The 24,432-nt window shown below is 45.0% G+C and overlaps 1 protein-coding gene across 1 annotated transcript; it reads left to right on the top strand.

The window, feature by feature from the left end:
* The first annotated feature begins 5,044 nt into the window (after positions 1 to 5,044).
* On the top strand, positions 5,045 to 6,775 carry LOC136546224 (zinc-finger homeodomain protein 9-like). The gene has a single exon (XM_066538187.1). The coding sequence runs from the start codon at positions 5,189 to 5,191 to the stop codon at positions 6,302 to 6,304; it is 1,116 nt and encodes a 371-aa protein (XP_066394284.1). The 5' UTR covers positions 5,045 to 5,188; the 3' UTR covers positions 6,305 to 6,775.
* Positions 6,776 to 24,432: the final 17,657 nt, after the last annotated feature.

Below are 24,432 nucleotides of genomic sequence, written 5' to 3'. Positions count from 1 at the left end.
CTGCCGCTGGCCGCTGCCCCGCCATGGTTGATGGCAGCTTGTTCGTGCTCGTGCGTATCTGTGTCCTGGAGTAATTATGCGAGTGACTATACATATACTACCGTGGGTGGATTAATTAGCGTGTTGGATATATATATATATAGGACGACGAAGCGAAGCTAGTAGATTGGAGTGCGTACTCCGCTGCACATTGACGATTTTTTATTTGGATCGAATGGCCTGATGTACAGTGCCTCTTTTCTCGAGGATCGGCTGCTGGCTTCAGTCCAGAAGAAGCTCCTGTGGGTGGCAGGGCACGCCATCACTGAGGGGGTACTACGCGGGGCTGACTTTTCCGCAAAATGAACCGGCAGCAACACATTGCAGACATTACAACACTGTAATTGCACCGTCCATTACGCGGCGGCTGTACAAGTGTCTGCAAGTTTGTAGTGGATGCATATACATATATTAAATTTAATTTACAGTCTACTAGATGTCCCTTCCTTCCCTTTCAAATTACAAGTTATTCTAGACATTGATGATTTATAATTTGGGATCGAGGAAGTATCTGTTACTGACTGACTAATGGTGCATCTTAAAGTCTTAAACATAACCTACCTGATAGCTCACAAAGTAAGATTTGGAATCCATTTTTTTTCTTAAAAAAGGAGGACATTCTGTTATTAGTATTATACAACACTGCTTGACACCCTTCATTAGTCCTTATGTGAGGTATCTAGGTTATTTTGCTTCATCACTAATGTGTCTTGTAAATCCTATAATATCTTCTTTTTATGGGACCGAGCTAGGGATTACTAGTTTTTATGTCTATAGACCTTAATTCAGGTGCTAATAAAAACGAGGTGTCACTGAAAGGCTTTATTTGATAGATCCCTTTTGTTCTGATTTTTACCGTGAAGTGGCTCTCTTATGGCTTAAAGTGATTATGTAGAATAAACTCATAAACATAAACTTTATGAATGAAATGATTTTGAGCGGAAGTAAATTAGGAGAAGCTAACTTTTAACACCCAATGTCCTATTTCATTGTAGACAATCAATTCACAATTATAAATACTTTTTTGGCATAGCACTCTCGGCAGGGAGCTTTGCCAAACATCAGCCTGTTCGGTTGGCTGGTTCGTATCGTTGCTGGTTCGTGAAGAAGTACTGCTGACTGGTTTGTGTGAGAGAAAAATATTGTTCCTGTTGGAAATTTACGATCATTTACGACAAGCCACAGCCAAACGAACAGGCCCCTCTTGAATTTGAGATGGCCTTTCAGCAACGCAAATCCAAAACTATATATAGGTTAGGGTTTAAGGCCAGAGGTTGCAAGTCACTCTCATCGTAGTGTTTAAATAACACGAAAATAACAATGTACTTGCGTTTCATAGTACTCTGCAATCTTGACTTTTTTATTTCCAATGGTTGATTTCGTATTAGGGGCTGTTAAACACGGCTCGTCCTCAATCACTCTCCTCCGGAGGAGCAACAGGCCCTTAATGTGCATATTATGATACACGTAAAGTACTTTTGATAACTAATCTAATGACACACTTTTTATTTTACTTAAAGCTCGGCAACGATGATGTATCGGCTCTGTTTGTGTGCTAGTCGCCAAGTGCTACATCTAGGTATTGTTCGTTACATCTTTGTATGAATTTCTATTCTGCTTAATTAAGCGGCAGAAAGCCTGCATTCTCTTTAGAAAAGCTGAATATTTAAACAAACATGCCAGTGAAAAGGTGAATAACATAAGTCAAAGGCGTCAACTATTTTGAAAAGGAGGTGGCACATATGGAAGGATGATCGTAATTAGGGCTAGCCACCTGCTCAAGTGGTGCTCTCTACGCTACTGGAGCCGACTCGTCATATACTGTCATGGAAGACAAAGCTGAACTGAGCGATTGAAGCTGCTGTCTATCCGATGCAGTAGCACATATACCTCCCCAGCTTCTCCCGTCTTTCACTCTTGTAAATCCAAAAGACACACTGTACGCAACAACACCACGCATTAAAGAAAACGAAAATTCGAGCTAACATCTTGCCCACTATAGTCCCCTTTACAATATGTTTACAGTAATAAACTCTGTTACTTGAGGAAGATTTGAGAGTTTTTTTTAAGGATCAGGAGGGACCTGGGGCAAGATTTGTAAAAGTTGGTGACAATGACATAATAATGGTTCATAAATTCATACATAGCCCTTTAACATGAAAATGACTACTACCTAAATCAGCAGTCAAACAAATACAAACAACCATGGTTCACGGTTTATATGGTGATAACGGAAACTCTGATTCTTAGCCACACATATGGAAACAATTATCAACTATGGTTCAAACGTAGTATATGTTATCGTTATCCATATTCAAGGAAATAGTGTATTTCATTTAATCCTTGTAATCACGTATGGTATTGAGTTGCTATAGTTGGTGACAATTACTCGCTCGTTCCAAATTATATTTTACTTTAGCTTTGCATTAAGTGAAACATCTCTAATTTTGATAATGCTTTTAGAAAAATATAATTAATATCTATAATTTCAAATAAATGCTCTATTAAAACAATTTTCATGGAAATCGTTTAGTGCTCTAGATGTTGATGTATTTTCTGTAAATTTGGTCAAATCTGAAAAAGTTTGATTTAGGACAAAGTTAGAGTAAATTATACTTCGAAACAGAGGAAGTAGCATGTAGCAACTACTTGCATATGCATATGCTATATTGTGACATTGTAAATTGTACCTCCAACCGACATTCCAAAAGATAATCATGCCACAAATTGGCAGAGCTTGACAAGGACTTTAAAGGGGACCAATTTTTTTTTATAAAAAAAATCATGCTCGATTCAATGGTTTGTATATACAAAATGCCTAAATAGAAGTGTTCTAGTGGAAATGCAGAGAAGATTGTGAGGCGTTACATGTGATGAATATTTTGTATATCGTCAAACAAAAACGGTCGTGGTTTACCATCTATCGTCACACTTGCGCTGACTCTTTCACCCCTGATGGGGTCTGTAAGAAAGCAAAACTGTCTGGACAATAAAAGTTGTATATTGTCAGCAGCATCTATCTGTAAGATTACCAGTATTTTCATTTAATTCTTGTAGTTGTGAGATGGTATTCACAATTATAAATACTTTTTGGCATAGCACTCTCGGCAGGGAGCTTTGCCAAACATGTCCCATATTCTCTTGAATTTGAGATGGCCTTTCAGCAACGCAAATCCAAAACTATAGGTTAGGGTTTAAGGCCAGAGGTTGCAAGTCACTCTCATCGTAGTGTTTAAATAACACGAAAATAACAATGTACTTGCGTTTCATAGTACTCGGCAATCTTGACTTTTTTTATTTCCAATGTTTGATTTCGTATTTAGGGGCTGTTAAACACGGCTCCTCCTCAATCACTCTCCTCCGGAGGAGCAACAGGCCCTTAATGTGCATATTATGATACACGTAAAGTACTTTTGATAACTAATCTAATGACACACTTTTTATTTTACTTAAAGCTCGGCAACGATGATGTATCGACTCTGTTTGTGTGCTAGTCGCTAAGTGCTACATCTAGGTATTGTTCGTTACATCTTTGTATGAATTTCTATTGTGCTTAATTAAGCTGCAGAGAGCCTGCATTCTCTTTAGAAAAGCTGAATAGTTGGTGACAATCACTCGCTCGTTCCAAATTATATTTTACTTTAGCTTTGTATTAAGTGAAACATCTCTAATTTTGATAATGCTTTTAGAAAAATATAATTAATATCTATAATTTCAAATAAATGTTCTATTAAAACAATTTTCATGGAAATCGTTTAGTGCTCTAGATGTTGATGTATTTTATGTAAATTTGGTCAAATCTGAAAAAGTTTGATTTAGGACAAAGTTAGAGTAAATTATACTTCGAAACAGAGGAAATAGCATGTAGCAACTACTTGCATATGCATATGCTATATATTGTGACATTGTAAATTGTACCTCCAACCGACATTCCAAAAGATAATCATGCCACAAATTGGCAGAGCTTGACAAGGACTGTAAAGGGGACCAATTTTTTATTTTTAAAAAAGTCATGCTCGATTCGATGGTTTGTATATACAAAATGCCTAAATAGAAGTGTTCTAGTGGAAATGCAGAAAAGATTGTGAGGCGTTACATGTGATGAATCATGAATATTTTATATATCGTCAAACAAAAACGGTCTTTGTTTACCATCTATCGTCACACTTGCGCTGACTCTTTGACCCCTGATGGGGTCTGTAAGAAGGCAAAACTGTCTGGACAGTAAAAGTTGTATATTGTCAGCAGCATCTATCTGTAAGATTACCAGTATTTTCATTTAATTCTTGTAGTTGTGAGATGGTATTCAATTTCCTATAGTTGGTGCCAACTGTATAACAACGGTTTAGGGTGCGTTTAGATTCAAAAAATTTTGGATTTTGGTTCACTATAGCATTTCGTTTGTATTTGGTAATTAGTGTCTAATTATGGACTAATTAGGTTCAAAAGTTTCGTCTCGCGATTTCTCGACCAACTGTGTAATTAGTTTTTTTTTCGTCTACATTTAATACTCCATATATGTGTAGCAAGATTCGACGTGACAGTTACTCTGCAAAATTTTTTGGTAACTGAACGGGGCCTTACATATGCCATACCAATATACCATGACGTCGTTACCAGAGTCCAACCTCCCCTTACATATGCCATACCAATATACCATGACGTCGTTACCAGAGTCCAACCTCCCCCCCCCCCCCCCCCCCCCCCCCCCCCCCCAAGGAAAAAAGAAGACAGTGTCACCAGAAAATCATTTTTTTTCTTTAAATAAGCCGGAACCTTTGATCCTCAATCCAGTGGTCTATTCCAACGGATTCGAGCCCATGTCGTCACTGATCTATCTCTATACGATAGAGCATCGTTCAAAAAAATTGTATTTTTTTTCCTGGCTCGCAAATTAAATTAAATGAGCTCACACACACTCTCTCTCTCACTGCTAGTGACTAGCCTTGCTGCTGCCCTTTTTATTCTTATCTCCTCGCCCTCGCGCTCTCTTCACCTCCTTACCTGTTGTTTTCCTCTCACCTCCCTTGACCCGTCGTCTCTCCCATGCGAAGGCCCAGGGTTAGGAGCTAGAGGTAATCTCTCCCTCTCCCCCCCCGTCGGACCTCTCCCCACCAGCGGTCAAGCCCAGTTGGGGCGCTCGCGCCGCATGGAAGCCATGGACGTCAAGTACAAGCCCGTCATGTTCCCCAACGGCGCCGCCCTCAAGAAGCAGGTGAAGCTGGCGGCCGTGGCGCCGGCCGGGGCCGGGGGGGAGCCGCTGTACCGGGAGTGCCTCAAGAACCACGCCGCGAGCCTGGGCGGGCACGCCGTGGACGGGTGCGGCGAGTTCATGCCCTCGCCGGGGGCCAACCCGGCCGACCCGACGTCGCTCAAGTGCGCCGCGTGCGGGTGCCACCGCAATTTCCACCGCCGGACGGTGGAGGGTTCTGCGCCTGCGCCTGCGCCGTTGGCGCTCCCGGCGCCGCCGCCGCCGAGCGTGCTGCACGGCCAGCCGCACCGCGGCGGGGAGGAGACGCCCGAGGACCGCCACCACCACCCGGGGGTCGTCGACGCCGACGACTCCGATTCCGACTCGGAGGGCTCGGAGTACGACGAGGAGCGGTCGGTGTCCCCGCCCCCGCCGTCGCACCACCACGTGCCGGCACCGGTGGCGCAGCAGCCCCCGCCGCTGCCGTCGTACTTCGCAACGGCGCCGCACATGCTGCTCTCGCTTGGCTCTGGCGGAGCGCCCGGGGCTGCGGTGGCGGCCGCGGCGCAGAGGCTGCAGGCCCCAGCCGCCCAGCAGCTGACGCCGTCGAGCACGCCGCCCGCCGGGGGCGCGATGCCGATGCCTAGGAAGCGGTTCCGCACCAAGTTCACCGCCGAGCAGAAGCAGCGGATGCAGGAGCTGTCGGAGCGGCTCGGGTGGCGACTGCAGAAGCGCGACGAGGCCATCGTCGACGAGTGGTGCCGCGACATCGGCGTCGGCAAGGGCGTCTTTAAGGTCTGGATGCACAACAACAAGCACAACTTCTTGGGCGGCCACAGCGCCCGCCGCAGCGCCTCCGCCTCCGCAGGCGCGGCGCCGCTACAAACCCCAGGCGGCGCTGCTGCACCGTCGTCATTCAACCCGTCCAGGATCACCCCTCCCCCTCCCGTCCTCACCTCGTCCCCGACCAGCGCCACCGGCTTCAACATCAACGGCGCCGCCTCCTCGGCGCCCACCGTCACCGCCGACCACACGGACAACGCAAAAGGAGCTTCATCGCCGCAGTCCGCTTAAACTAGAGAAGAGAGAAGAGAGGGAATGGAGAAAGGTGTAGCTTAATTTCAGTGATCTGATCACTCGTTTTCTTTTTTCTTTAGACTTTCCATCTAAGAAATTAACCCCAAGAAAGCATGCCGCCATGCGCCATGCCTAGAAATCCAAGCTTCCTTCTACTTCACTGTACTGTATGCTCTTGGGATCCGATGATGATGTCGATGCTGATTTAGGATTAGATTATCCCATCCCAACCAAAAAGAGGAGGTACTAGTAGCCTTCTTGGTTGTTGTTCTTGTCCTCTTTGATTGAGCTCACTCGAGAAGAGCCGTGCTCGGGGGAGCAAGAGCAAGAGCAAGGGTTCTCCCTTCCTTCTAGACTCCTAGGATTCCATGCTGTTGTGCTGTGGCATGTTGCGCGAAACGGAAGCAGGCTCCCCCCTTGCTCCTTTGAGCACTGTTCCGCCCATAAATTAATTGACTTGGCTCTGTACTTGTGATTGCTATTAGGAGTAGGATAATGGCTAAGCCCATGATTAGCAGGGGCATCGTTCATTCTTTTATTTATAATACTTGCATGCATGGTTTGGTTTGGTACAAAGATTCTGTTAACTAACGTACGTGGTCCTAGACTGACGCCTTGTTTAGTTGGACCCCGAAATTCAAAAAGTTGCTACAGTATTTGTCACATCGAATGTTTGCGGCCCGTGCATGGAGCATTAAATGTAGACGAAAAGAAAAACTAATTGCACAGTTTGGTGGGAAATTGCGAGACGAACGTTTTAAGCCTAATTAGTCAATGTTTGGACACTATTTGTCAAATAAAAACGAAGGTGCTACAGTAACCCCAAATTCCGCGAACTAAACAAGGGCTGAAGCTAAGCTAACCTAGGATTAAGCTCTCACACTGACGTTCACACCTGTACTCCTGCAATGCTTGCCGAGCTCTATACAAAAAGTGTAGTACTAGTACTACGGTACTGGCCGCATCAGTAAAAAGTGTAGTATATTTCCCGTCGGCAACTCTTCCTAACCTCTTCCACTTAAGGCCGGGCAAAGAAGCCATAAAAAAAAGGGGGCAGAGATAAGCCATGGGGTCGTACGGTTAGGGAGGACTAGTAGAGACTGATCTGACGGCTAGATAAGGTCCAGAGCTGGGGCAGGGACTCCGTAGGCAATTAGGCAGCGACGCTTTGTCCTAAGAATGTTTTTGGCGCTAAAAAGGGCAAGTACGGCCTTGTTTAGATAAGTTTTAGGTGTCAGGTAGAATGTTACATGGATTGTCGAACGAAGTGTTCGGATATTAATAAAAAATAAATTATAGAATCTATCGGTAAACTACGAGACGAATTTATTAAGTCTAATTAATTCATCATTAACACATGTGTAATGGTAGCACAGAGTTGTTAAATTAAGAACTAATTAGACTTAAAAGATTTGTCTCGTAAAATAGTCATAATCTATGTAATTATATATTTATTTAGTTCTCTTGTAATTTTTTTTCAGCTTGTTTTTTTAGCACACAAAACAGCGACAACAGTATGTCAGCACGTTTTTTCAGGAAGCGAATGGGCCTGCATTTATGTTCGGCCTCGGCCGGCCTCGTACCGCCGGCACTGTGCGTGATGGGATGGAATATGAGGAGGGAGGCGATGCTTTTTGTCGCCCCGGGGCGGGGGCTCCAAAAGCTGCCGCCATTGACGCTGAAAAGGCCGCTCGGAGGCCATGGGGGTGGCTTGGCTGGCCTGCCCGCCCGGCCGTGACAAGCCAAATCATGCAGTGGCCTGCCTACCAGCCTGCGCTCGTGATGGCATTTGGTGTGATCTTTCCTGCCCAATTCCCAAAGAACGCAATCGATGGATGCACCTGCGCCGCGCTGCGCTGCTTAAACAAACACATGATTTGCTCTCGAACGCATGAGCATGATATCCACCACATTGTGGTGCCACACCTCTTTTTGGTTCTTTCTACAGAATCGTCAATTATAACGTATCTGCTGATGGGGGCGTCTCTGCACTCTGCAGTGCTACCTCGTAATTCATATAATTATTACGGTTTGCACATAAAATGAACCATTGTTTTGTCCCTTCTGTTGAACCGGTAATTTGCTCAACTAAAACAGTTCATAAACCAAGCAAGTTTTTAAACTCCAAGTTTATATTTAGATCTCGTTTGGTGAAGCTCCGACCGGTTCTAGCTCTAACTCGTCCATGTACTACACACTAAACAAAAGAATAATTTGTTTTGATAGGAGAGATAAAAAAAAAATTGATCCTTGTGACAATACACAGAGAAATAGGAGTTGGAGCTTCACTAAACAAGCCTTTCCTATATGAATGAATCTTGAAACACTTACCATCTATAGCCTGTATAGATAGATATGTCGTGTGCGCTGGAGAGAGGGATGGCTTGTTTCAAAAGGCATTTCTCACTCTTGTTCATACTAATAATTATCATATATATCTTTTTTATAGACCGAAAAAAATGTTGAGCTTCTATGCTCCGAGCGGATATTTTGAAAGGCTGCGTGCGCCTCACACTGCTGGATACTGAACATTCCATCGTCGAGAATGAAGAAACTTTTTTTAAACAATTTTGAGAGAACATGAAGACTTGGTTAATGTGATCGGTGATGCTGGTGCCTCTTTAAGGGGAACTCATCATATGGATGCTCCTCATCATCATGCTTTATCCTGTGCTCCTGATGGGCTTCAAAGATCTGCTTGCTGGGTTGTTGGGGTTCATGAGTTGGCTAAAAAAAACCCCTGCCTTCCTTGTTGCTGCATGCACTCCTGATGCGTTGCCAGCTGAGATTCCTCATTCCCTATCCTAATCTACCTTTGGTTAAGTTCCCCAAATGAACTATATTTTGTTAATCTAATGATGAGATTGAGGATGTTCCTACTATTATTAGAAGGTGCCTTCCCTGGTAATGTAATCATGCTACACCTGGGATTATAATAATCCAGATTTGCTGCTGGCATGGGGCATGGGGATTGCACATGGAAGCTGGATCTGCATTTGTTTAGTGGATTGGAACATGTTACTTTGTCCTTGCTCAATTCTTTATTCTGAGGATTACCTGTACCTAGTAAAATATGCACAACCAGCGCATTGGTGGAGCACACAGATTTTCCAGAAGAAAAATGACTGTCCTTTCTCTCACATGCTAAATCCTGTTCCCTTCCTCGCAAAGGCCCCGTTAGCTTCGCTGAAAAAATAAATTAAAATATTGTTCCGGCTGATTTGTTATAAGAGAAAAAACACGGTTCCGATTATAAAAATAAATTGAAAAAATGGATTATAAGAGAAGCGAACATGACCAAATATGTGCAGTTGTTTGATTAATAAGGAAAATGTACGCCCAGTTTACAACACCTATATACGCTAAAAATGTTCGTATAGGGAGTATGGATGGTCATCGATTTTTTTTTTTGTCCTCCCTTGGTTGGTGCGCACTCACTTTTTTGAATGCTGCATGATGTTATGATAAATGTTGTCGGGATTGAGCGAAAAAGAACTGTAAGCTCTCAACGCAGCTTTATCGCCCTGTTCGGCTTATTCCATATTTGATCTGTTTGGTTTATTTTTTTAATCGAAAAGGTGTTTTTTTTCATAACAATTCAGTCAGAACAGTGTTTTTCAGCCAGTTTCAGCCAGGATTCAGCAAGTCGAACATGGCCATTGTAATTTCATTCAATTCTGCGAACACAAGGTGGATATGTGTCCTTATGGTTCAGATTTGTGATGAGTGATTGTCAACGTGATTCGCGTCTAGTGTTGAGTTTATGAACTAACCAGGGCGTGAGTTAGGTTGTGCGACATGTCTCTTGGCTTGTGGTGCGCAGGTGTGGAACTCGGATACGATGGTTGATGGCGAGGTGAAGGCCGAGTAGGGATGTGCCGTGCTGATGGACAGGAAGTGGTGAAGGACGGACGTGACGCTTAAACCGAGGGACCAGGAGGCTAGGTGACCAGCCGCGGTGGCTGACATCTGGGAACATCGACAAGCGCAAGTGTACATGAGAGTGACCGTATTGACTGAGTCAAGGTGGCTGAAAGGATCAAGATGCCCAAGAGGGGTGAATTAGGTTAATTCTAAAATTCTTTACAATAATTAAACCCTATAGTTAGCCCACTTCACCCCTTGTGTCTAGAAAATGTTTCTATTATTCTAGCGCACAAAAGTTTAGCAACCTAAGTTCTAGTCCTACTCTAGCATGGCAATTCTATGAATATAAAGACAAGAATTGAATTGCTGAAAGCTCTAGTTTGGTTTTGGTGAATTGATGAAACCCTAAGTGCTAACCTAGTTTATCAAGTGCTCATGACATAGGTAGCACACTTCAAGTAGAAGAAGCTAATGAAGATCATAGCATGACAATGGTGATGGACTGGCGATGATCAAGGGCTTAAATTTGAAATGAAGAAAGAGAAAAACATAAAGCTCAAGGCAAAGGTATAAACCATAGGAGCTATTTTGTTTTAGTGATCAAGACACTTAGAGAGTGTGATCACATTTAGGTTTGATAGCCGTACTATTAAGAGGGGTGAAACTCGTATCGGAATGCGGTTATCAAAGTGCCACTAGATGCTCTAACTCATTGCATATGCATTTAGGATCTAGTGGAGTGCTAACACCCTTGATAACATTTGTGAAAATATACTAACACATGTGCACAAGGTGTTTGCAGGGTTGAGATGGGTTTGGGTCCCTCTCTCCCTTTTGGAAAAATGAAATGTCTATTTTCTATTGCGTCGGATGCAAAATTCTTGGTGGTTGGCACATTTGAGCAAGGGTGAAGAAGTTAGAGTTGAAATGGAGTTGGTCGAAATGATGCTGGCGTCGGTCTACTGACCGGACGCTGGGTCACTCAGCGACCGAACGCTGAAAGGCTACGTCCGGTCGAGCTGTCAGACGGCACAGTGGGTAGGGTTGAGCACCGGACGCTGGTCTGCGTCCGGTCAAGGTGGACCGGACGCGTCCGGTCGAGAAAACATGCCTCGAGGAGCTTACTGGAAACGACCGGACGCTGGGGCTTCAGCGTCCGGTCAGTTTTGACCGGAGCGTCTGGTCAGCTTCGTAGCCGTTGGAATCTGACGAACAGCGTTTGAAGCTGGTGACGCATGGCGTCCATCGGGCGACCGGACGCTGAGGGCCAGCGTCCGATCAGTATGACCGGAGCGTCCGGTCAGAGCACGTTTTGCCCAGTGAAGGGGTATAACGGCTCTATTTGATGGGGGCTCTATTTATAGCCCCATGGCCGGCTCAAGGGAGAACTCTTGCACATTTTCATTAACATAGCAACATTGTGAGCCTAGCCAAAGGACTCCCACTCATCTACATCATTGATTCATCATCATAGTGAGATTAGGAGTGATCCAAGTGCATTGCTTGAGTGATTGCATCTAGAGGCACTTAGTGATCGTGGTTCGCTGTAGATTTTGCTTGTTACTCTTGGTGGTTGCCGCCACCTAGACGGCTTGGAGCAGCGAGGATCGTCGAGCGGAGGTGGTGATTATCTTCGGCTCCGATCGTGGTGATTGTAAGGGGTTCTTGACCTTTCTCCGGCGGAGCACCAAAAGATACTCTAGTGGATTGCTCATGGCTTGTGTGATCCTCATCTTGTGTTGGTTGTGCGGCACCCTTGATGAGGACATCGCCACGCTGGACACACCGACGCCATGGTCTTCCCCAAGTTCCAATTCATTCCCAACTCAGCTGCCACGTCGCCCTCGGATTCAGCAGACACGTCGTCACTGTTTCAGTCATAACTTCCTCATACGACATCGAAACGGGCCGTTCTTGGATGCGTTGGAAAGGGGACGACGACGCCGTCATTTTGGATCTGGTCCCAGCTCCAGAAGGTCTGTGGATCATTCTGTGTGACCACGACAAGGTGCTGCGTCACCTATTTGGGCCAACTTGGCCATGTATCGTGTCGGGCCTTAAGCCCAAGTTGTGGGCGCCCAACCCCTGGCCGTCCCCAACCCTAGGTCGAGTCTTAGACTATAAACACAGCCACCGCCGCTGCTACACAATTGGGTTTTGTTTAGAGTTTAGTTTTCCATCGAGAAATTGAATCGTTCATTGTAACTGTGGTGACAAATCCTTTTACAGTGATCCGGGGCCCCCGTTCTTGATCTCCTCCACTGTGTCGATTAGTCCTTTGGAACCGAGTTCTTGAACCCTCTATTGATATTCGCGTCATTCATATTTGCAATTTCAGATTGCGTGTTTTACCTTCTTGCTTGTGCTCTTCGATTCGCTTGCAGGAAAAGCCTTCTTGGCGAGGTCAATCAAGTTGTGCTTGGTTGATAACCAACGGAGCAGTGGTGTAACGGTTGCAGGGTTCGAATCATGTCTGATTTGAAGCCGGATCGCCAACGTCGAGATCTCCACAAATTGAACTTACCGGCTACCTCTCGGAAGATCGGGCCTGTACTCATCAATTGGTATCAGATATTTCAGGTTTACCGCGAGGTATAATCTCGTTTGCCTTAGATTCATATTTGTTCATTACCTAGAGTCCTCAAAAAGCCCAAAAATATTTCAATTTCCGCTGTCCTATCGCCCTTTGTGCCTTTGCAATTTTGTTTCAGATTCGTGTTGTTGAGTTTGTGTCCGTGGTCGAGTCTTGTTGCTGGTTTAGGATTGTGTTCGTGGTCGTAGTTCAATCGCCCGTTGCTGTGATTTTATTTTCCACCGCTATCCCATCCATCGTTCCTAAACAACAAGTCGAAACCACCACATTACTCGACTTGCCCCACTAGCCGCCTTGTGTAACTTCTCGCCGCCGCGCAAACCCTAGATAGGTTGCCAGCCGCTCTTATTTTGCCTGCATCGCAACCCTCCTTACATCATCAGGCGAATACCTACTGCTGTGATCGGTGTTAGAGTTTAGGGACGCTTTGCCCTAACTGCCGCCGCCGTGTTGTGCCTCCCGGAAAACATACCTTGAGATACCTTCGGTAAAACAGGCATAACTTTTCGCTCGTTTATCAGAAAAATTTGAAATTTTTTGTGCAGCTTCTTGACACCATTTGGACCCGACCCAAACTGGGCTTTGCCCTCTTTGGTTTCCTCAGAATTGCCAAAAAAATTCAGGAAAATATAGAAAAAAAATTGTTAAAGTTTTTGCACGCTTTTCAGAGAACGTGCTGAATTTCTGTAGACCACATCCCACCTCAGTTGTAGGTGCCAATTTTTGTGGTTGCATCTTTTGTGATCCTTGTTCAGAGAAAAGTATAAAAAAAATAGTAAAAAAAAAGTTTGTTTCCTACTAGTGCCTTTTGGAAAAATCCGGGAAAAATTCAGGAAAAAGGAGAAATCCGGGCTATTTGCTTGTTCTGTGAGTTCTTTCGATCGTCCTTTGTTTTCACCTTGTTGCGCTACGTCTCGACACGTCTTAGCCAGCACCTGTGATTTGTACTTTGGATCCAGATTGAACAATCGCTACTCTGCACTCGTTAATTGCTAATCCTTGCTGTCATATTGTGTGCCTATCCATAGCTCCACATATTCTTCTGTCAGCACAGGTTTATCTTGCAACTGTTACCCACGCTCAACAACAGATTGCTTCGCCACTTTGGTTTTGCTCCTGTTTGGCGTTGGTAAGAATACAGGCAAGACGGTGGTAAGCCGCTTGTGATTTTGTATTCCACTTTCACCACCATCACCACCACTTGTTTCCTTTTAGTTGCTAGGGATAATACTTTAGTGTTGTCTTTTTCTATCTTCTAACCATGGCAGGAACTCCGACGGACTTCAATGAGTGCGTGTCCAAGGGCGAGCTTGCAACGTTCATGACTGAACAACACAATCTTATGACCGAGCTGACGCGCAACGTGAACAATCTGGTCACCCGCATTGAACAGCTTGAGCAACGCCCTCCACCTTATCGTGCTGATGATGAAGATGCGGATGCTTTTGGTGACGAAGATGCGTATGCTGACGGTGGTGCCCGTCGTCGCCTCAACTTCAATCGTCGCGGTATGGCAGGTAATAATCATGGTAATAATGATCCTTTTGCTAAAATTAAATTTAGTCTACCACCTTTTGCTGGTAATGTTGATCCAGAGGCATATTTAGATTGGGAGCTTGCTGTTCAATAAAAATTTGATTCTCATAATGTTCCTGCTGAGCATAGAGTTAGACTTGCTACTAGTGAGTTTACTAATTTTGCTTTGTTCTGGTGGAGTGATCTTTGCAATGCCAATAATGCTGCTGCTGTGCCTCAAACTTGGAATGTTTTAAAGCAACGTATGAAATCTCGTTTTGTTCCTCCTTATTACCAACGTGATTTACGTTTGAAACTACAAACTTTAAAACAAGGTGATAAAGGAGTAGAAGCATACTATCAAGAATTGCTTATTGGTTTAGCACGTTGTGGTATAAATGAAGAAGATGATGATGCTAGTGCTAGATTTTTTGGTGGTTTAAACCATGATATACAGAACATACTTGATTACAAAGAATGGCGCAATTTTTCCCAATTGTATCATCTTGCTATTAAGGCCGAATGAGAAGTACAGGGACGCAAACAATACCAGCCTTTCAGGTCTAACAATGAGAGGAATTTTGAGCAGCATTCCGAGCCGGAGACGCCCAAGCTTCCTATTGCACCACAGCCATCTACACCTCCATTTTCTTCCGGGGTAAGTAAATTGTCTAATGTGCAGTTTCCACAGCTGAAGAAAGGTGGCACTCCGGGTGCTTCTACTAGCTCCTCCTCATCCAGCTCTAAAATCATTTGCCACCGATGCAAAGGCATGGGACATGTCATGAAGGAATGCCCCAGTCGTCGCGCTTTCATTGCTACCGAGGATGGATATGTAAGTGCTAGTGATGTTGAAGATGATTTAGCCCTTGCTGCTAACATTGATGCAGATCCCACCGAGGGCGATCATGACAAGGAGGCCATCACCATTGACTCTATGGCTGCTGCCGCGGGCTACCCTAGCCTTCTTGTGCAGCATGTGTTGAGTACAAGTGTGGGTCATGAAGAAGAGATGAAGATCCAACGCCACAATTTGTTCCACATGTATCTCATTATGCAGGGTTGTCGTGTTCTCACTATCATTGATAGCGGGAGTTGCAACAACTTGGTGAGTTCAGATTTGGTTGACAAGCTTGGCTTGACCACATGACAACATTTGTATCCATATAAACTTTAATGGTTCAATAATAGTGGTAAGACTAAGGTAACTAAATCAGCACGTATTAGCTTTTTCACAGGCTCTTATCATGATACTGCTGATTTTGATGTTGTTCCTATGCAAGCTTGTTCCATTTTGTTAGGTCGCCCATGGGAATTTGATAATGATGCTTTACACCATGGTAGAACTAATACATACACTATCATACATAAGGATAAGAAAATTACATTGCTGCCTTTGTCTCCTACGGATATTATTAAACATGCTAATGAGATAAAAAATAAACCTCCAACAGGCATTGCTAAAAATAATAGGATTAAGTTAAAAGGAGGTGCTTTTCTTGCTACAACTCCTGCTACTGTTGAGTTATGTGATAATCCTGATGCACCATGTTATACTATGTTTTGTCAACCTTTTATGTCTGGTGCATTGCCTGCGGTCACTAACCTTTTGCAGGAGTTCGCTGATGATGGGATGGAGTCGAGGACGACTCCAATTCTACAAGAAGGGGATGATGAGGACATCGCCAAGATGGAGTCGAGGACGACTCCAATTCGAGAAGGGGAGGATGATGAGGACATCGCCACGTTGGACACACCGACGCCATGGTCTTCCCCAAGTTCCAATTCATTCCCAACTCAGCTGCCACGTCGCCCTCGGATTCAGCAGACACGTCGTCACTGTTTCGGTCATAACTTCCTCATACGACATCGAAACGGGCCGTTCTTGGATGCGTTGGAAAGGGGACGACGCCGCCGTCATTTTGGATCTGGTCCTAGCTCCAGAAGGTCTGTGGATCATTCTGTGTGACCATGGCAAGGTGCTGCGTCACCTATTTGGGCCAACTTGGCCATGTATCGTGTCGGGCCTTAAGCCCAAGTTGTGGGCGCCCAACCCCTGGCCGTCCCCAACCCTAGGTCGAGTCTTAGACTATAAACACAGCTGCCGCCGCTGCTACACAATTGGGTTTTGTTTAGAGTTTAGTTTTCCATCGAGAAACTGAATCGTTCATTGTAACTGTGGTGACAAATCCTTTTACAGTGATCCGGGCCCCCCATTCTTGATCTCCTCCACTGTGTCGATTAGTCCTTTGGAACCAAGTTCTTGAACCCTCTATTGATATTCGCGTCATTCATATTTGCAATTTCAGATTGCGTGTTTTACCTTCTTGCTTGTGCTCTTCGATTCGCTTGCAGGAAAAGCCTTCTTGGCGAGGTCAATCAAGTTGTGCTTGGTTGATAACCAACAGAGCAGTGGTGTAACGGTTGCAGGGTTCGAATCGTGTCTGATTTGAAGCCGGATCGCCAACGTCGAGATCTCCATAAATCAAACTTACCGGCTACCTCTCGGAAGATCGGGCATGTACTCATCAACCCTATTGAGGGTTTGGCGTGTGAAGCCAATTAGCACGTGAACCTCCAAGTGAGTGAATCGCCACAACGAGGACTAGCTTGCCGGCAAGCAAGTGAACCTCGGTAAAAATCATTATGTTCATCATTGATTCCGAGGTGATTGGTCATCATTGTTATTCATCTTCATGATTGATTGGTTCATTCATCTACACGGCGGTATAACCCTCTTGATCACTCTCTTTACTTTACCGCAAACTAGTTGACAAGCTCTTTAGTGTAGCTAGTTGTGAGAGCTTGCATGCTTGGTTGGTGTGGCTCTTTAGTTAGCCTTTGAGAGCACACTAACATAGGGTAGTGTCATTGCTCTTGTGTTAATTAACACTATCTAAACTAGAATTGTGGTAGGTGGCTTGCATTTTGAGTAGGCTAGCGCAACACTCGCTTCGCCTCATAATTGTCTAGCCATTTGGTTAAGTGTTGTTGTAGAAATTTTTATTAGGCTATTCACCCCCCCTCTAGCCATTAGGACCTTTCAATTGCTCAAAGTAAAGAGAGAAGGAGGAACACGGAGATATTTTGCCGAGGTATCGGAGAGTCGCCACTCCTCACTAGACCTCGTTGGAGCACCCACGCAAGGGTGTAGCTCCCCCTTGATCCTCGCAAGGATCAAGTGCTCTCTACGGGTTGATTCTTCGACACTCCATCGCGGTGAATCATCCACAGCCGCTCACAACTTGAGTTGGGTCATCCACAAGCTCCGCCGTATGATCACCAAGCTCCCAATCACCACCAAGCCGTCTAGGTGATGGCGATCACTAAGAGTAACAAGCACAAACTCTCACTTGACCACGACAAGCCTAATGAGAAGGGTGGATGCACACTTTGCTACTCTTACTTTCACTAATGAGGTCTCTCTTGGATTCTCAAATCTCAATCACCTCACTAGGACCTTGCTCTTCTTGGCACTCTCAAGGGTATTTCTCAGCTGTTGGAATGAGCAAAAGTAATCCCTTGAGTGAATAGAGGAACTATTTATAACCTCTCATTCAAAACGAACTGTTATGTGCCTCTGCGGGGTGACCAGACGCTCTAGTCAATTCACCCGCCTCTGTGCAATTTAAGTTGTGACCGAACACTGGCCAACGTCTGGTCAGCACTAACCGGACACGTCCGATCACAAAAACTACCCTCTAGAACCTTACTGATGTTGACCGGACTTTGGCACCCAGCGTCCGGTCATTTTCTGCTCAGCGTCCGGTCAGTTGCTAGAACCTGACCAGCGTCCGGTCAGCACTGATCGGACATGTCCGATTAGGATTTTCCCTCTCTAGACCTTTAGTCGACCGGACACTGGCACTCAATGTCCGGTCGCATCCAGATGACTTCACCTTGATCAAAAGAACCGACCGGACTCTGCGCCAGCGTCCGATCACACCGGAACAGCGTCCGATCACACCGGAACAGCATCCGGTCAACATTTGACCCTCCATTCACTTCCAACTTGTAATCATATGTGAATGAAGTTTGCTCCAATTGATCTAAGGGCTTTTTAGAAGCTATCTAGTGCTAGATTTGACAAGTGTGCACCACACCTAACCCACTAGACTCACCTAGGTCAAGCTACCCATCCATACCCCCCTTAATAGTACGGCCAAAGGAAAAACAAAGTCCTAAACTACTCTAAGTGTCTCTTTAACACCAAACGATACTTAGAACTAGTCTATCCTTAACCTTGTCGTCCATCCTTTGAAAACCAAAACAATTTCCATCGTTGGGCATGACAACCATGATTGCTCAATCAATTGCCATTACCATGACCCAACTTAATTGCATCTATAAAACACACGTTAGTCACAGTAATCTCGTATTGTCATTAATCACCGAAACCTAACTAGGGGCCTAGATGTTTTCAACCTCCCCCTTTTTGGTGATTGATGACAATACCACCTCGAGTATGTGAAAGAGGTGAGGTTTTCAACATGCTTGGTTCATATAAGCTTTTGACAATGAGAACGAAAGAGATAGGCAAGCTTATACGACCCAAGCCAACATGATGTACTCAATAGATATGAAATAAGCATGAGTACAAGTAATAAAGCTCATTTGCATCAGAGTTAAACACGGAAGCAAAGCAAAAGAGCATAACACAAGTGATGTGATATATAAATGAGTCAACGTAGAGAGCACACTTGTCACATATCACATAAATATCACGATCACATAGATATCACTATCACATACATATAGTTCGATGCATGAAAGTAAACACATGAATGCATAATAGTGTATCACATATAAAAAGCCAAATATAATAGATAGACTCCCCCTAAGTGTATCACTCCCCCTAAGTCTAACATACTCGATCCCTCTCCCTCTTTGGCGTCAAACACCAAAACCTAGGGGTCGGGCGGCGGGGCTGTAGCGGACGAGTTGGGCGCTGAGGTGCGAGTGAGCTTGAACTGTGTGACATCATAATCTAATCCTGAGCTCTGAGCAGTCTGTCCTTCTATAGCTAGAAGCGACGCTGAAGCGGTCTAGGTCGGATTAGGGACTGGTATGGCCTGTGACTCTACAGGTATAACTATGGTAGGCGGCTCTGATGATGCAACTAAGGAAGGGAGTGTCTCTATAGTCTCAGTAATAGGAGCAACTATGGAAGGACCAGTGACATGTAGATATGGCGGAGTAGGCTACCTTGTCAACTCACTGAAAGTAGCACCAAGGCTCCAGGATACTGAGATATCTGGCACAAGCAGTGAGGAAGTCTGAGCCAATGTGAAACCTATCTAGAGAGGTGTGAACTACATGGCTAGCACTGGCGAGGCAAACCACTGGGACACCTACTCTGTAGGTGAAGGAAACTATGTTGCTGGCAGTCCCTGACTCTGAAGCCCACTGAGCTATAAAGCTAGAGTCTGTGAAGTGGTGGCAGGCTAACCAATCTGGGGTGAAGGCTATGGTAGTGGAGCCCCAATAGTAGTAAAAACATGCTGCATGAATCCAAGTAACTGCTGCTGCATAAGAAGCTGCTACTGCTGCATAGCCTGCTGTTATCGCTGGAACTCATCCTATCTGGCCTGAACCTGTGCTAGAGCAGCTGTTGTCTCCTAGGCCTGACGAGCCTAATCCTGCCTCACCCGCTCAAGGATAGCAAGTAGAGCGGGGTCTATCTACGGTGTAGGTGGAGCTTAACAAGAGCTACCGGCCTCATGGTCATGTCATCGATGAGGCATCTGAGGGATATCCTAGTAGTCATCATCTAAACTATCGCTAGGGTTGCTCTCTACCATACCCTCCTACTGAGCATCTAATAGCTCCTCCTCTATAGCTGCAATGCCTCTAATAATCTCATCCTACTAGGCTACAGTCTCTAGCACCTCTGGGCGACGACGCGGCTGGCTAGGTGCATTTGGTCTACTATGACAGAGCATCTGGGTCAAGTTATATGCAAGGAACTCCATAGTAGCACTAGAATACTCTGCCAACATCTCTGGAGGCCTCACTATAACTACCATGTGAATCAAAAATGTAATCCAGTGAGCATAAGACAGCTGACGATGACCCCTAAACCCATCAGCAAGGGTATCCTCCATCTCAGAAAGTATGACATCCCATACATCAAAGACAGTCTGCTACATCAGGGCATTTAGTAGCCACAACTGAATGCGAGTCAAGCCCTCACGATATTCCATCCTTAGAAGCAGGGTCCTCTTCATGATAGCATCTAGCAGTATGGCTGTAGGAGTAAGATCCTTGGGTGTCCTGCTCGACCCCTCGCTGAATAGATCAATGAAGCAAGGGTGAACCGGATTAGTAGGAGGCACAAGACCGCTATGAGGGTGTCTAGGGGGCTCTGTATGTCCATAGCAAACCTCATATATATGGATGGATGAATCCTATAGCCTAACTATCTCCCTGGCCCTGAAGCTCATCAGCCTATAATCTCGGCCTCTGAATGTAAAGTGAATGAACCTGTGAGCTGGGTCAATCCACAGTGTAGCATAGAACTCATGGACCCAAGATGGGACATATCTGTCTATCCATCCAAGTAGATCTGTCAACCCTAGAAGGTAAGAAAGGTGAGGACATATCTACTCTCCTGTTGCTGCTACTATGGCCTTAATAGAACAGACCCTCTGAGACCTGAATGCAACCCCACTGTTAGGATATGCATTATAAAAATTCTCCTGTAGTGGTGTGTAGAACCCCTTTGAAGCACGCTCATCCCTCTTAGGCGGGAACCAATCCTCAAACTACACAAATCTAAGCTACTACACCTGTTTGGCCATGGCGGCCCTCAAATCTAGATGAGTCACTAGAGGCAGACCCTGTGGTCTAGGAGGTGGACGAGAACCCCTCCGCCGTGTCTCTACCCTCGGTGTCACCTGGGTACAGGTATGACTAGAGCGGCGAAGCTGTGGTGCCTGCTCTATCTCCTCTACCTGCTCTGACTCCTCAGTCTGCTCTGCCTGCTGCTGTGGCTCCCCCTAAGGCTGAGATCCTCCAAAGCAACACATTGTCCCTTAAGCATGACAGTCCTAGCTGGACTACCATGATGACGCTCAACCTGCTCTATAGTTGCTCTCTATGCAGGTGAAAGCTGATCTGTAATCTGGACTCCACTCCTAGCACTCCTCTCTCTACACGCTCTATGGCGGCTGCTCTCGCTGTATCTGGATCTGCATACTTCCTCTTCTTCGATGTGATCTTTTTTGTCCCCTTGCCTTTCACATTAGTAGGCAAGTGAGGAGAAGGCCTTGGATCCTCATCACCTGGACCACCTTCGGCGTTCTTGACATGTGCCATCTAAAGCGATCTGCTGCCTCGAACAAGAACCAACTGTCACTGACACTTTCAAGGCTTGGCCTCGATCCGTACTCGTGAACTTGGACCCGAGTTGACTAACAACTACCAATGAGACCTTAGAAACACCGACTCGCTGCACGTTAGAATAGATCAGATATGAATAATTTCAATATACATCTAGAGATACGAAATCCTAAGAAGCAAGCATTAGATACAAAATTGAAAACGAGGGCTTGCTACTTGATGAACCGGTTAGGGTTCGAAGAAGTGGCCGATCAATGCAATGTGGGTGCTGCAATGGTGATGCTGGCAATGTAGGCTCTAGAGCAGGGGCGCGCGATGCAGAGACATGGACGTAGTGGAGCTAAGGCTTGGGAGTGCGGACTCCGGTGAGATGTGGTGGTTCTAAGGCGACGGCGCAGGCACAGATGAACGGGAGCGATGCTGGCGCATGGCTAGGGCACGGGCGCAAGGTGAGCGATGAAGGTGTGGCTCGGCTGTGTGGTGGCGTGGGCGCGGCGGCGCTTGCTATGTGGCATGTTGGCATGGAGCAGGGTGCGGCACGGTGGCTTGAGACTCAGCAAAGTCGGCGCGGGTTGGTACGGGTTGCGACGGCAAGATGTGGATTAGATCAGCGGTGCGTCGGTTAAATGTTGGCTCACCCGTGATAGAATAGGAAACTAAGAAGAGTTCGAATCCCATACAATTTCTATTGACTGGACGCTCCGGTGGCAATGATCGGACGCTGCCACCTAGAGTCCGATCGACTCTAGAGATCTCCAAAACCCCTGGAGCCACGACTGGACGCATCCGATCACCACTAACCGGACGCTGCCAGAGTTCGGTCGATCCTGACTTTGTCTTCTTCGTTTGACCGGATGTAGGATCACCTTCTGACCGGATGCAGGGAGAACACTATTCTAGCATCTGGTCACTCCTTCACAGCAAAGTTCACCTCCTATGAACTGATCGGACGTAGGGGAGCAGAGTCCGGTCTAGCATCCGGTCACTCCTTTTCATCAATTCTTCAAAGTTCTTCATGCTGCCTGTTCCCAATCAAGTCCCAACTTCGATAAGATCCGAATAAACACCAATTGGGACTGATGTGAGTGATCTCTCTCAAACCCTCAATTTAAAAAAAAAATATTTTGCCTTAGGCTATAATTCTTTTTGAGAAAATAGGCAATAAAAGGGTAATTTTAAGAGAAACGACAAAACAACATTCATGCATATGCAATGCAATACTTGAAAGTAATTCTAGTTGCTTGTCAAGTTTGATCCTAGGTTAAGTTTCTTCACATGCTTTTCAGTGGTTTATCTTAACCATGTTAGACAAGCCCTATATGCATTACCAAAGATTAAACACGTTGTATATTATAATGCAATGCAAGGGACAACACAAGCTCATTTTCTTGTGAAGTTGCTAAAATCAAGCACATTGAGCTTATTCCTCAACCTACAAAATGTTGTCTCATCTAGCGGTTTAGTGAAGATATCCGCCAATTGATCCTCGGTCCTTACACTTTCTAGTGAAATATCATTCTTAGCAACATGGTCTCTAAGAAAATGATGGCGGATATCTATGCGCTTGGTGCGAGAGTATTGAACTGGATTATTTACAAGTTTTATCGCATTTTCATTGTCACACAAAAGAGGTACTTTTTCTAGAACTACACCATAGTCTAGCAAAGTTTGTTTCATGTAAAGTATTTGTGCACAACAAGCACCTGCGGCAATGTATTCCGCTTCAGCGGTGGACAAAGCCACACTATTTTGTTTCTTGGAGGACCAAGACACAAGTGATCTACCAAGCAAATGGCACCCTCTGGGTGTGCTTTTTCTATCAACTTTGCAACCGGCATAATCCGAATCGGAATAACCAACTAATTCAAATATAGCTCCTTTAGGATACCAAAGGCTAATGTTTGGTGTGTACTTAAGATACCTAAGGATTCTTTTAATGGCAATCAAATAAGTTTCCTTAGGATTAGCTTGAAATCTAGCACATATGCACACACTAAACATGATGTCGGGCCTAGATGTGGTTAAATATAACAAGCTACCAATCATAAAGTAGTAGAGAGTTTGATTAACTGTGTTTCCTCCTCATCTAGGTCGAGATGTCCATTAGTTGGCATTGGTGTCTTGATTAGCTTACATTCATCCATTTTGAATCTCTTGAGAAGATCCTTGGTGTATTTCTCTTGAGAGATGAAAATCCCTTCTCTCATTTGCTTGACTTGAAAACTAAGAAAGAATGTAAGCTCTCCAATCATGGACATTTCGAACTCCTTTGACATCAATTCACCAAACTCTTTGCAAGAATCTTCATTTGATGATCCAAAGATGACATCATCAACATACACTTGACAAATGAAGATATATCCATCAAGCTTCTTGGTGAATAGTATGGTATCGACCTTCCCAATGGTGAAGCCCTTCTCAATGAGGAAGTCCTGAAGGTGCTCATACCAAGCTCTTGGGGATTGCTTAAGCCCATATAACGCCTTGAACAACCTATAAACATGATTAGGATATCTAGGGTCTTCAAACCCGGGAGGTTGATCAACATAGACTAGTTCATTAATAAAGCCATTTAAAATGCACTTTTCACTTCCATTTGATATAGTTTTATATCATGATGTGATGCATATGCAAGGAGGATATGGATGGCTTCTAGTCTTGCAACCGGTGCAAAGGTCTCTCCAAAATCCAAACCTTCAACTTGAGAGAACCCCTTTGCAACTAGTCTTGCCTTGTTCCTCACAACAACGCCTTGATCTTCTTGCTTGTTGTGGAACACCCACTTTGTTCCAATGACTCTTGCACCTTG

This window comes from Miscanthus floridulus, chromosome 3 (genome assembly GCF_019320115.1).
Source record: "Miscanthus floridulus cultivar M001 chromosome 3, ASM1932011v1, whole genome shotgun sequence".
NCBI classification, from domain to species: domain Eukaryota; kingdom Viridiplantae; phylum Streptophyta; class Magnoliopsida; order Poales; family Poaceae; genus Miscanthus; species Miscanthus floridulus.
The sequence above is the reverse complement of the archived record's forward strand: the minus strand, read 5'-3'. Positions and strand labels throughout refer to the sequence as shown.

Bases quoted from the DNA above. Each gene is read 5' to 3' on its own strand.
- LOC136546224 (XM_066538187.1), top strand. From the start codon at position 5,189: ATGGAAGCCATGGACGTCAAGTACAAGCCCGTCATGTTCCCCAACGGC.